The sequence below is a fragment of the Bos indicus genome, chromosome 7 (assembly GCF_029378745.1).
Source record: "Bos indicus isolate NIAB-ARS_2022 breed Sahiwal x Tharparkar chromosome 7, NIAB-ARS_B.indTharparkar_mat_pri_1.0, whole genome shotgun sequence".
NCBI classification, from domain to species: Eukaryota; Metazoa; Chordata; class Mammalia; order Artiodactyla; family Bovidae; genus Bos; species Bos indicus.
The window spans coordinates 18,308,975-18,322,566 of record NC_091766.1 but is presented as its reverse complement, the minus strand read 5'-3'; the positions used below and the strand labels follow the sequence as shown (position 1 = coordinate 18,322,566).

The window sequence follows — 13,592 nt, the reverse complement described above, 5'->3', positions numbered from 1 at the left end:
CTTTTGGGAACCAGCAGTGGCCAGCACAGGGCTGGTGAATGAGTGAAGGGGTGAGGCGGGGCTGGGGGTGGGGATGGCAGAGGGCCAAGGGCAGCATTAGGGTCACAGAAAGGCCTGAGTTTTAGAAGAATAAAATTTATTGTCTTCTCATGCTTTAGGGGGCTCTCTGGGTACTCAGATGCCCCTCCGGCCCCTGTGGCTACTTGTAGGCATTGGCCTTGTGCTTGGGCAGGAAGACGAAGTTGGGCGGGACAGGTCCCAGCAGCATCTCACTGTGGGAGGGAGGCAGGCAGCCGGGGTCAGGCCTGGTGCGGGGCAGCCCCCAGTCCAGCTCACCCCAGACCCACCAGGTCGTCTATCCCCCTGTCCCCCAGGGCCTCAGTTCCTGGGCACCTGATGCGAATCCAGTCGGCTGCCTTCTGGCTGGCCATGAGCGTTTCCAGGTAGTCGCGGCCCAGGTAGTAGGGCGGCCGCTCGTTGATCCGCTGCGGGAGCCGCTCCAGCAGGCCCACGGGCACGTACCTGTGGGCGAGGGTGGCGGGAATGAGGTTGGGCTGGGGCTCCCCACACACTGTGCCTGCCCCACCCCACCGCCCCGCCGCCCCATCCCACCTGCACAGGAAGGAGAGCCACTCAAGGAGGAAGCGGCGCGTCTTCTCGACGCCCTGTGTGTCCGAGCCCCAGTGCTCCAGGCCGTAATGCGTGAAGTCCCGCAGGATGTCCAGGCGCTCGGATGACGAGATGTCCCAGTGCCTCTGCTCCTTGATCTCCGTGAACAGCCACGGCTTGAGCAGGGCGCCACTGGAGGTGGGCGGCAGGCAGCAGTCAGTGGGCCGCTGGGGAAACCCCGGCCCCCAACACCACGGTCCCCGGCCTCCCAGCCACACTCACACAACGCTCAAAGCCAAAAAATTTGGGACTTTGCTTGTGGTCCAGTGGCTAAGACTCCATGCTCCCAATGCAGGGGATCTGGGTTTCATCCCTAGTCAGGGAACTACACCCAACATGCTCCAACTAAAAATCCCACATCCTATAATAAAGATCAAAGGTCCCACATGCTGCAATTAAGACCCGACACAGCCAAATTAAAAAAAAAAAAAAGCCTGAGAGTTCCACGCTATGACACTAAGGCCACAGCTGCAGCCCGAGGCACACGCACCGCGCGATCATGACCCCCGCGACACCAGTCTGCAGGGCCCGGTTGGCATCTTCGTAGGACAAGACGTCTCCATTCCCTGAGGGACAGAGGCCGGGGTCTCAGGGAGCCACGTCAGGCAGGGGTCCCAGGGCATGAGGAGTTCTCGCCAGCCGGGAGCCCCCCATCGGGGCAGGGAGGGGCCCAGGTGAGGGGTGGGCCTGGGTGTGTGACCTGTGGGGACCCACCGAAAAGGGGCATGGGGCGGGCTGCTGCCACGCACTGCTCGATGTACTGCCAGTCGGCCAGCTTGGTGTAGCGCTGCTCCCGCGAGCGGCCATGGAGCTGGAGGAGAGGCGGCCGTGTGGGGAGGGAAGGAGGGGCCGGGGAAGCAGAGGACCATAGAGAGAGAGAGAAAGAGACCCAGAGAACCCGGGAGAGACGGACTGAGAGAGAGAGAGACAGAGAGACGGACAGACGGAGACAAGAGATGGAGGGCGAGCCAGAGACCAGGAGAGGAGACGGGAGGGAGGGATAGTTAGAAAGGGAAGTGCCTCGGGGCCCTGATGCCCACTGCGCCCCAAGACCCACCGTGACCAGAGCTGCCCCCCAGTCCCGCAGATCGGGCAACAGCCGGTGAGCCAGATTCACACGCTCCTGGACGCCTGTGCGGAGCTTCACGGTCAGCGGCACGTCCAGCACCTGTGGGAATGGGAGTGGTCGGCAGCAGGGCCTGGGGTCGGTTGGTGAGGGCTCTGGGTGGTCATCTTGAGCAGTACCTGGTTCATACCACGGACGATCTGCTGGAACTTGGCCAAGCGGTTCATGAGGGCACAGCCCCCGCCCTGGGAGAGACAGGTGGCTGGAGCTCAGGAAGGCCGGGCCCTGGCTGGGCCTGATGCCAGCTCCCACCCTACCACTGCCTTCCTTGTCCGGATGCAGAAAGCAAGGCACAGAGGCCCCCACAGATTCCGAGCAACTCCACCCTCACCCACTCAGCTGAATGTTGGGTACCTTCTTGAACACGAGGTCAATGGGGCAGCCGACATTGATGTCCACGAAATCCACCTCGATGGTGCGGTTCAGCAGCTCGGCACATTTGGTCATGGTGTCAGGAAAGGCACCCTCAAGCTGTGGCCGGGTGGGTGGGCAGAGAGTGAGGGGCTGTCCTGCCTGGCCCCGTGCCGAGGCTATCAGCTCCTCCAGGTGCGTCAGGCTGGCACGTGGCCAGTAGCTGAGGCAGGGGGTCTGGGAGGTGATCCAGGAGAGCCTGACCCTGCACCTGACACGTGGCAGCCAAGAGCCCCTCCTCCTTCCCTTCCTCGGGGCGCCACCAACCTGGACACCAAAGATATCCTCGCAGGGGTGGCGTTTGAGCAGGGCCCACTCAGACGTCTGGCCCTGCAGCAGGTTGGTGCACACAGCCATCTCCCCGCAGGTCACGTCCGCCCCGAAGCGCTTACAGATCCGGCGGAAGGGCAGGTTGCCACACTGGGGACAGTGGAATGCACACGTAAGGGCATGGCAGGCTAGGACCCCAGACATGGACCCAAGCCCCAGGGCAGGGGGAGCAGTGGGTACTGCTGTGATGAGCACATTGCCAGCACCTGCCCACCCCGCTGTGGGTCCTACCGTAGTAAGTGGGGCCAGGTACAGCTTGCCACTGATGTCCAGCTGAAAGGGAAAAAAAGCACACTGAATTTCCACCCACGAATCTGACTTTCAAGGCCTCTCAAGCCTCAAGCCTTCCCACAGGCTTTGTCCTGCCCCAGTAAGTCTGGTTCCTTTTCACCTCCACACCTCTGCACAGGTCACCTAATCCCTCCAAGAGGAAAGTTCTTTTCTCCATGCTTTTCTCTGCTAGAGAGCTTCTACTCAACCATCAAAGCCCCAGTCCCAATGCCCTCCCTTCTAGGAAGCCTTTTCCACTGCCCCCTTCTGTTAGAGCCCGGACTCTCTGGAGCTGGGAGTGTGTCCAGCTCTGTCTGCCCCCAACGCTGCTAGTGTCCTCAGAGGGGGCCCATGACACATACCCGCCGCTTCTCATGGGGCCTCAACCTGACTACATCCTCATCTGTCAGGGGTCCGCAGGTCCTTAAAGGGCCACTGGGAGGGCCAACGGTGTCCGGTTCCTGGGGGGCCAGCTGGATGTCACAGTTGTCCTGCCCTGGGGCACCCTCGGCCTCCCTGCCCTCGGGGACAGTGGCTTCGGGGGTGGGGCCTGGCAGCGGGCCCCTGCTCAGCTGGCGCAGAGCCTGCTCTGCACGCTTGAAGTGGATCTTCCTTTTTCGCAGCTGCTGCTGCAGGGCCTTGTCCAGGCCGTTGCGGACAGGCGGGGCCTGGACCAACCCCTCCCTCACCAGATTCTGGCCCTCAGGCCCCAGATGCGCCCCGGCAAAGCGGCAGGTCACACCATAGGGGCACCTGCCGAAGGTTTCGAAGAGCACACAGCTGGGGCCAAGGTCAGCAGGCTTGGTCTCGAGGTAGTGGCCCACATCATGCAGGAAGCGGCAGCGGTCGCCATAGAAACACCTAGCAGCTGATTCCTGCAAGGAAACAGAGAGGCAATGAGGGAGGACAGAGAGACCTTGATGAAGGCAGTCGGGCAGCCTAGGTCTGAAACTCAGATCCCTCCCCTCCTGGCTGTGTGTCCTCAGACAAGGCAGAAACCTCACCAAGCCTCAGTTTCTTCACCTGGAAGATGGGAACAATAACGATACATCATAACGTCATGAAGACTGAACAGGGGGCAGACAGGCTCACACTCAAGGCATCTGGGACGTTCGGTAACAGTGACGCACACCTGGACCAGAGAGGGGCAGAGCTTGTTCTTATCATAGTGGGTGGGCTTCACGTGAGGCCGGCACTTGTTCTGGCCCCGGGCCCTCTTCTGAGCCTGAAGCTGCTCCCCAGGTTCAGCTGCCTCCTCTGCCTGGCCGTCCTCTGTCTGCCCGTCCTCCAGTCGGATCCGCTTGGCCTCAGGCTCAGCCAGGTCATTGCCAGCAGGGTCTACAGCCTCGGATTCCTGGCTGGGCTTCTCCTGCCCTTTGGCTTCCAAGAATTCGTGGAACTGCTCCTTGGTGGTGAGGTATCTGCCAGCAGAGAGGCAGAAGAAAGGAGGGCTTGTAAAAGAAGTATCCTGCCTTGAGCTCAGATTCATGAACGCTAGAGAAAGGGGCTGAGAACACTTGCCCCTGTTTACATGCCTCTGTTGATGGGGTACTCCCTACTTAGAACTAGCCAGCTGCCAGCCGAGGAACACTTCAAGGCCGCAGGGAGGATCTGTTTTGTTCCTGAGTCCCCAGTGCCCAGACTGGAGAACTGAATTAAGTACAAATATCAGATGTGAACATCCCTGGCGACCTTAGGCTACAAGAAACTACAAGTCCCAGCGTGCTCTGCAACGGGTCCGCTGCCACCACATTTCCCAGCATGCCTTTCAGCCACCCCACCCCCCGACCCCAAGACCCAGCATGCCCCGCGGCACTAGCTTCAGACACAAGTCCCTACCTGTAAGTGCGGCGGCTGGCCAACAGTGCTCTTGCACCATTCCCGCCATACGCTAGGCCTACAGTCCCCAGCATGCACTGCGGCCTCCGCCCCAGACCCCGCCCACCCCAGCATGCACCGTGGTCTCCCTTCGTGCATGTGACAGTTCCCAACGTGCGTGATCTCAGGTGCTCGCTGACCCTGCGAGCGGACGGAAGGCCGAAACACAAGAGCCGGCGAACTTCCAATGCTGGGCCGCTGCCCCAGCTCCCGGCAAGCACTGCTCGGGCCGCGCCTGACCCAGCGACTCACTGAAGTTTGATGGGCGCCACTCCCCGTTCCGGCTCGACGGTTCCTAGGTCACCACCACCATCACTCTCTGCTGAAACTACTGCCGCTCCCTCCGCCATCGGCCCCCCTCACGCCCGCTTTGGAGTGCCGCGGAAAGGCCTTCCGGGTCGCGTGTGTGTCTTCCCCGGTCTTGCTGGTGAAGTGCGCATGCCCAGGTCGCTCCAAGTGTCGCAATTGTACGCTCATCGACGTAATGGGGCGGAACCTAGGAGGGGCTGGGGCCTCGGGTCCCTTTTCTACCTCTGATCCCTTTGCGGGAAACGGAGATGTTCAGTGAGTCTCTTGGGGCTCTCAAACTGGCTTCCCGCGGGCCACAGTCGGCTTACAGAACTATTTTGTTTTCCTGATGGAATTTTAAAACACTACTACTTTTATTTGGGGTGTTCTTTAAACGAGTAACTCGTTGAATGCCTATGTGTTACATGCTACCCTAGACGCCAGCGAAGTGAAGTGAAGTCGCTCAGTCGTGTCCGACTCTGCGACCCCATGGACTGTAGTCTACCAGGCTCCTCTGTCCATGGGATTTTCCAGGCAAAAGTACTGGAGTGGATTGCCATTTCTTTTTCCAGGGGATCTTCCCAACCCAGGGATTGAACCCGGGTCTCCCGCATTGTAGACAGACGCTTTACCATCTGAGCCACCAAGGAAGTCAGCAAAACAGCAGTGAATAAAACAGACCAAAAAATCCTTATGCTTAGGAGCTTAGATAGAAGTGGTGAAGACAGTCAACATAATACATAAGTAAGGTATACTGTATATTGGACGGTAATGAAGCAGGGAAGAGGAAGTGGAAAAACCATTTCTGGTGGTTGCGGTTCTTAATAGAATGGTCAGGGAAAGCTTTTTCACTGAGGGGACATTTTAATGGTTTTGCAAGAGATGAGTGAGAGAGACAGGAATATCAGAAGGAAAAGTGCTCCAGGTTGAGGGAACAGCTAGTACAAAAGCCCTGAGGCAAGACCCTGCCTGGTGTGTTAGACATACAGTGAGCCCTCTGTGGTTGGAGCTGCGTGAGCAAGGGAGAGAGAGGGAGGAGGTGAGAACAGGGAGGTGAAGGTCATGCAGGGCCCTCTAGGCTTTGGGGAGGGCTTGGGGATTTTATCCCAGGGAAGTGGAGAACAAACAGCCCAAGGAGAGCAGAATCTAGTCCCCATTTTCCACAGTCCCCACCATTGCCTGTTGCACTCTCCTAAAGCTCCCTGTTCCTGGAAGAGCCTTGGTGCAGCACAGGCACCTCTGGGCTGTGGACTCAGCCTGCCAGTTTGGAATCCCAGCACTTCTGCTGACCAACTGAGAACATTGTCCTTAACTTTGTGCCTCAGTCTCCTCATCAGAAAAATGGGGCTGATAAAAATAGCAGTTTTAGAAATTATAGACTCAATAAATACAGTCAGTAAACATTAAAGAGTACTATTGTTGCTACTGTGTGCTACTTCAGTTGTGTCCAATGCTTTGCGACCCTATGGACAGTAGCCTGCCAGGCTCCTCTGTCCATGGGATTCTCCAGGCAAGAATACTGGAGTGGGTTGCCATGTCCTCCTCCAGGGGATCTTCCTGACTCAGGGATCCAACGTTGCTATTTCTTTATCACTATTATTTGCCTCGAATTATGTGAACACAGTGCAGGATGTCAATAACCAATTTCTTGGCCACCCGTGCATTTTACCGCTAACCTTGACAAAGCTTTCCTGGAACAAGGAAATGAGACAGAGACTGAATTCCTTGAGTGACAGAGGGACAAACTGAGGCCAGAGGAGGGAAAGGATTTGCCTGAGGCCGCAACAGGCTTAACTCCAGCTTTTCTAAGACCTGGGGGAAAATGGAATGGGGGTCAGGGAGCAGCTTGTCTTCCATCTCTGGCCTCTGCCGCCCTCTATAGGACAAACTGGAAATAAAACTTGGAATCAGGGACTCTGGAAGAAACCACAGCAGTCCTTGGGAGACTCTGTCCCACTTACCCACCTCCAGGGACAGGAACTCACTTCTTCTTGAGGTGCCCGCCCCATTGCCCTCTGAGGTTCTACCATCGTTTCCCGGGACATCGTCCCACAGGCGTCCAGATCTCTCTGGGGAAACAGTTGTTCAGGTGGAGAACTGAGGCCCACAGGGGGTGACCTCAGGAATGGGACTCCCCTCTCTGGGCCTCAGGCTTCAAGAAGACCCTTCTTAGGGCTTCCTGGATTTGCCCTGTGACAACGAGCCTTCTCTGTGTAAGGCGATCCAGAAAGCCTTCCTGTAGGGAGAGAAAGGGAGATTGTGGACTGGCAATTAATAACAATGTGCTGTGCTCTGCGTAGTCACTCAGTTATGTCCAACTCTTTGCGACCGCGTGAACTGTAGCCTGCCAGGCACCCCTGTTCATGGGGATTCTCCAGGCAAGAATACTGGACTGGGTTGCCATTTCCTTCTCTAGGGGATCTTTCTGACCCAGGGATCAAACCTGGGTCTCCCGCATTGCAGGTGAATTCTTTACTGTCTGATCCACTAGGGAAGCCCAAGAATACTGGGGTGGGTAGCCTATCCCTATTTTCCTGACCCAGGAATTGAACCAGGGTCTCCTGCATCGCAGGCGGATTCTTTACCAGCTGAGCTGCCAGGGAATCCGTAATAACCATGATATGGGTATTAATATAAGTGACACATTATTAATTGCTTGTTATTATTTTGTTATAATATTGCATTATTTTAATGGCATAGTACTAATCATTTACCAGTAGCTGCACAATTATTGAGCACTTACTGTATATTGGGCTCTGTTCTAAGCTCTTTTCATGTATTAGCTCCTTTATTCCTGTCTCTGACCTTGTGTGGAGGAAACAGACATTCATCCCAACTCTACCTGAATCAATGGCTTGCAGAGGTCCCAGGTCTGGGGACTGCCCCATTGCCTAGCCAGAGACCTTGGGCATCAGCCTCTCCTCCCACCACAGCCTGTCAGTCCCCATGTCCAATCTGCTTTCTCTCCAGAGTCTCTTTCTAGCCTGTCCCCTTTCCCGGCAACTCCCCTTCCAGGCCTCAATCTCCCAACCTACCCCCAATAGCCCAGCCTCCCACACCTCTTTCTAAAACCCAGATCTGACCATGACCCTCCCCTGCTCCCAATCCTGCCTTGGCTCCCTACTTCCCTAGTCCTAGACTATAGCCCCAAGGTTTCTGCATAGTCCAGCCCCTGCTGCCTTCCCCAGCTTCATGCCTCTTCACCTCCTCACTCCCTGAACTCAAGTACCAAGTTAATGCCAGAATTCCCGTGAGCTGGTCTTACCTCCCAGGCTTCAGATATTCGGTTCCCTCTCCCAGTAACAGTTTCCCACACCCAGTCACCTTGGGTACCCCACTCACTCTTCTGTTCTCAGCATCATCTTCTCTAGAAAAGGGAGGCATTGAGGATCTTCCCCTCATTAAACTAAGTCCAGAACTGGTGGGTATCGGGTCGGCTTCGGCTCCTCTGTGTCTTCAGCATGCATGTACCAGGCCTGGCACACAGTAGGGGTTCCCTGAACACTTGCTGAGTGATTGTATCTTGTCATAGCTAGGGAAACTGAGGCACTGGGGGCATACCTCCTCTGGCCCGGTGGGGTGTCCCACCCTCACTGAGGCTGTGGCAAGGAGCTGAGGACTTCCCAGGTGCCAGCCTGGAGAGTGTGGGGACACCAAGAAAGATGTTCCTGCAACACTGAACTGGGCCTGAGTCATACAAATGCCTGACCTTGGTTGATCTGAGGAAGCAGGAGGGAGGCAGGTTGCCCTGGGGCCCCCAAGCAGGTAGGGAGACTGAGGCACTCAGGAGGGGGTGGAGTTGGGCCTGGGAAGGTGCCGCTGGCACTCTGCCCAGGCACTGGGGCTCCCCCTGCCTCCGTCCCTTCCTTTTATTCTTCCTGTTTCTGGCTTAGCATTTTTTGCTTCTCTTTCTGTATTTCCTTCTCTCAGTGTGTCTATCTCATACCTTTCTCTGCCTCGCTCTTTTCCCCACATATTGGCTCTCCATCTCTCTCCCTCTCTTCATCTTTCGCTGCATCTGTCTCCATCTCTCTGCTGTTGTTGCCAGCCCCCATGGTTGCCCTGCCTCCACTCTGTCTCTCTCTCCCTCCACTGTCTCCCCTGCCCTCTCTCTGTCCCTCTTGGCTGGTCGGATGAGGGAGGAAGCGCAGGGCAGGTGTGGCCCGGGCTCTTTGCCCGCTGCCGCCGGGCCGCTCCGGATTTGCGGCTTTCGCCTCCTTTATCTGGGGCTGCAGCTGCCCCTTATCTTCTGGCTTCAGGACACGAGACCAGGATTAGGGCAGCCTGGGCCAAGGACGCAAGGAGGCAGGGCCAGACTGGCGGGTGGTGAGGGCCAGGGTGCTGGGAGGTGTGTGCTGTGGGGTGCCTGTGAGCCTTAGCATCTGGGGCTGCCGTGCACATCTGAGTGTGTGTGTGTGCATTAGTGAGGGTGTACACACATCTGCAGAGCATGACTGACTTTGGGGGGGTGTCTGTGTTTTGATGTGCATATTTATGAATCTGTGAGCGTGTGTATCTATTGTACGTGTGTGTGTGTGTGGATACACACTCAATGTCCACACATTTGTGGCTTTTGTGTGTGTGTGGGTTGTCTGTGATCTGCCATAAGGTTCTCAGCCCTGGCTCCACCTCTTAGGTGTCCCCCAACCCCAGGCCCAGGCCCCTTTGCCTCCCCAGCCCTCTGCCCCGCCCCCCAGCCTGATGGCTTTCCTGCATTGCCGACCTGGGACCCCCAGGGACAGGGCCTTCGACCTGTGACCTGGGGCTGCAAATGGCCCTGCAGGGACAGCTGGCGGCCCTGCTTTTTCCATCATCCTCTCCTGGAATCAGCCTGCTCCTTCCTGCCGCCCGCAGGCCTCATGGGTCCCCATCCTGGCCAGTCCGGCTGGCTCCTTCCCTGGTCCCTGGGGCCCTTGCTCTGACCCTCGGCCAGGAGTGGGTGTCCAGCTGTGTTCTCGGTAGGAGCCGAGGCCTCTCTCTGCCCTCAGCATTGTCCAGCTCAGGGTGAGGATAACTTTGATGAATCCAGAGCCCCAGAGCCTGGTTTCAGGGAGCTTCTTGGCTGGGCATCAGCAACCCTGTGCTGAAGAAACACGGGAACCATTTCACAAATGGGAAAACTGAGGCACAGCGAGCTCAGCCACCAGCATATTGGGGGGGATGGAGTAACACTCAGTGTGTGAGGATGCTCTGACTGGAGGGGTGGCTGGAGGGACAGAGAACACAGAAGGCGCCAGGCCACCTCACCCTCCATGGGCTGGTCCCTGGAGGGGTCCCCGAAATGCAGCCATGGGGCTGCAGGGCCTGGACCAGCTCCTGGAGTTAAGATGGAAACTTCTCTACCAGCCAAGTCTCTGCGTCTTGGCCAATGGCCACCAGCCTCCCTAACCCTCTGCCTCAGCCTCTATCCAGGAACAGAACACTCCCTTGGGAAGCAGTGACCATCGGGCGGGGGTGGGGTGTGCAGAGGGCCCTCTGACCAGAAGGGACAGGGTTGGAGGAGCAGTGGGGGACAGTGGTTACATGTTTGGTAGTCATCCAGCCCCAGAGTTGAGCTGCTGTCTTACTGTGTGACCTGGGGCTGATGTCTTGACCTCTCTGATTCTCAGGTTTCACAACTGCCCCATGGGCTTACAGCACGCTGGGGAAGGGAAGGCCTCACCTGGAGCTACCTGGCGGAGATGTGCTGTGGAGGAGTCAGTAAAGGAGCAGAACTAATTTCCCAGTAAGCATGGGAGAGGAGGTGGCGATGGGCAGGTGTCTAGGCCTGGCTGCCCCTGCCTCAGCCTTGACCTTGGTGCCAGCCAGCTCAAATCAGTCACAGAGGTCACATGCCTTTGAGTGCCCCCTGCTCTTCACTGAGCTTCACCACCCTCCCAATCCGTGCACTGAAAGACCACAGTCCCTAGCCACGGGCTGACTTTTAGCGTGGGAGGTTCAAGGCTGGGTTCCACCCATCCCGCCCCACAGTAGCCCAGTCTGGAACAAGCAAGGTTTAAAAATAAAGCATTGTAAATATCCATGTTTCCTGCAAATAGAACCAACCCCTGAATCCCCTTGGCCTCACAGGCAGCCCGGCTCAGACAGCTCCCTTGACGGAGGTGGGGGGGCATGTCATGTGTGCACCAGTTCCCACTGCTGTGTGAGTCAGCCAGTGTGACAGGGTGTCTGTCACCACCTGTCCAGGGGGTGACAAAGCCTGTGGTTGGCGACAGAAAGTGGCCAGTGTGCTGGGTTGTATGAGGTGACATGCACTGATGTCAGAGGGGGTCACATCTGTGTCTGGTGTGATCACGTGGGGCCGGCCTTGAGGTGGGTCGGGGCTCTGGGTGCCTGAGTGTGACAGGGGCTGCCTCCTCCGTGTGTGTTTGGGTCAATGTGTATGTCCCTGAGTGTGCAGGGGTCTCCTTCTAAGTGGGGAGCGTGACCGAGTCTCCCCACGGTGGTGGAAGGTGGGCATGAGTCCTACACCCTGGGGGCCCCGCCCCTCGACTCCGCCCCTGTCCCCCTGCCCACCCCAGAGGAAGAACCTGGTCTTTCAAGTCGCTGTTACCAGGGCAACCATTTTACGAGCGTCCACATGGTGGGCACATGTGTATGTCCTGCACCCCATGTGTCTGTACGCCCCTGCCCCCATGGCTCCCAGCCTAGGCCGGGAGGGAGGGGGTCCAGGCGGTGTGCCGTGAGCGGAGGCGGCCAAGGGGCCGCTGGTAACAGCTTAATGATGGCTGGCGGGGTGGGGGTGGGCTCCTGGTCTGGATACGGGTATGCAGATGGGCTGTGCTTCCCGGACCGGCACGGTGTGTGCGTGTGCGCCTGAGTACGCATGACAACAGAGTCTCCTCGACTCCTGTGCGTTCATGGCTGTGGAGTGGGCACACGATGCTCGGCCTTGCGTGTGACTGTCAGAGGGTTAGGGCGTGTGTGTATGTGTAACAATCCACCAAGTGGACACGTGTGTGCAGGAGCAATCCTACTCCGTGCCGTGGAGATCCGCTGGGGTTGCTCTGAGGGCCAGTGGGCTGCTAAGCACGTGAATAGCACGTGTGTCTGTGTCTCTACAGGGAACTCTGTGTGTGTGTGTGTGTGTGTGTGTGTGTGTGTGTGTGTGTAGGGATGGCGCTGTTCTAGAAGGGTGTGCGGGTATGCGTGAGAACAAGCATGGCGCTGGGTGTGACTCTGCCTGGAATAAGGTTTGGTGGTCAGTGCCTCACCCTTCCCTCCCGGCCAGGGTGTGTGTGTGTGTCGCTGAGAGTGAGTCCTTAACGACACCAGTAGTGGCAGACGCGTGGACATTGCTCAGCAAGTGGCATGGTTACTCATACTTACCAATTTAATCCTTACTGCAACCCTTGCAGGATCTACTGCTAACATCCCGTGTTACAGACGGGGAAACCGAGGCACGGAGAGGCAAGCACAGATCCCTGTTCTTTGCATCCTGGACTGGAATCGGGCAGCTGCGGGGCTCCGGCTCTGACGCACACTCACCCTTTTTCCTTCCACGACAAATTCAGAATCCAGGCTGCACCCAGCTCGCGCGTCCAGTGCGCCCCACACCCCCATGGCTGGGGTGCCTGTGTGGTGGGGGTGGGGGTGGGGGCCTCAAGACCTAATAGCCATACAAACCCCAGGCAGCTGGAATCAGGGGAATGCAGACGGCCTGAGTCAGAGTGAGGAGGCACCAAGAAATCAGGCCGCGGGAGGCCGCGGGAGTGAGAACCAGAACCCGGCTCCAGGAACGCAGGCGGCGGCGGGGACCCAGAGGGCAGGAGCCGAGCGCTGGGGCAGGGGGCGGGACTCTGGGGCGGGTGTTTCACCGTAACTAGGCCGGGGTGGGGCGGGGCCATGGCGGATCAGCCTCCGCCCACCCTCCCAGCCCCGCCCCCTGAGCCCTTTGGAGCCGCTAGGGGGCGCATTGGGAACGCGGAGCCGTCGGGGAGGGTGCCGGGTGGGTTTGGCTCGTTGGGCCGCGCTGGGCCTTGGTGCCCAGGGGAGCGCCGCAGGGAGCCAGGGGTGGGAAGATATCCCCCCGCGGGATCTGGCTCGGAGGCCAGACTAAGGAGAACTGCCACTTGATGAGAGGCTCTGTGGACAGCGGGTACCGTCCGACGTCGGTCTTAGGGTCTCATTTGCTATCTTCGGGGGAAACTAGGTCCCAGAGGGGACCTTTAGCTTTCTGGAATGAGGACCTGGGAAGGGGCTGGGGGGCCCGTAATACCCAGTGAGATGAAGAGGGAAATTGTGGGCCATGATTACCGTGTCGGGGGAGTGCTGTGGCTCTTAATTCCACGGAGGCGGATCTTAGGGGGGTCTGGAGAAGTCTCGGATTTATAGAAGATGCGCCGTCGGGGTTCTTGAAGTGGGAGTGGGATATAGCTAACCTGGAGGGACGCTGTCCCGGGGGAAATCCCCCGAGGGGCTCCCTTGGCGAGAAGACTTCTTGGGGCCCTGCGTTCCTGAAGGGGACCGAGCAGGACGTGGGGGGGGGGGGGAGGGGTCTGGCAGTAAGACCGGTTCTCTGTGGAGTGGGGAACGCTGAAGGTCGAGGGACTGGCATGGGGGGCACTGTGGCTCTTATCTCAGCAAGAGGCCCTTGGAGAGGGGCTTTACAAAGGTGCGC

General features: G+C 58.2%; 1 protein-coding gene across 2 annotated transcripts; it reads right to left on the bottom strand.

Annotated features, from left to right (window-relative positions):
• Positions 1-119: 119 nt before the first annotated feature.
• Positions 120-7,972, bottom strand: DUS3L (dihydrouridine synthase 3 like). 2 transcript variants are annotated; one of them, XM_019964371.2, is made up of 13 exons: positions 4,937-7,404; positions 3,939-4,227; positions 3,169-3,681; positions 2,768-2,809; positions 2,474-2,626; positions 2,150-2,266; positions 1,915-1,980; positions 1,727-1,837; positions 1,384-1,480; positions 1,160-1,235; positions 613-801; positions 394-522; positions 120-272 (listed from the first exon to the last, which is right to left on the bottom strand). In XM_019964371.2, exons 1-13 carry the CDS (start codon positions 5,032-5,034, stop codon positions 200-202), a joined length of 1,953 nt encoding a protein of 650 aa, XP_019819930.1. In that variant the 5' UTR covers positions 5,035-7,404; the 3' UTR covers positions 120-199. The 2 variants fall into 2 exon arrangements, with proteins under 2 accessions (XP_019819930.1, XP_070649135.1); XM_070793034.1 differs by lacking the exons at positions 120-272; positions 394-522 and having other exon boundaries at positions 611-801; positions 1,384-1,581; positions 4,937-7,972.
• Positions 7,973-13,592: the final 5,620 nt, after the last annotated feature.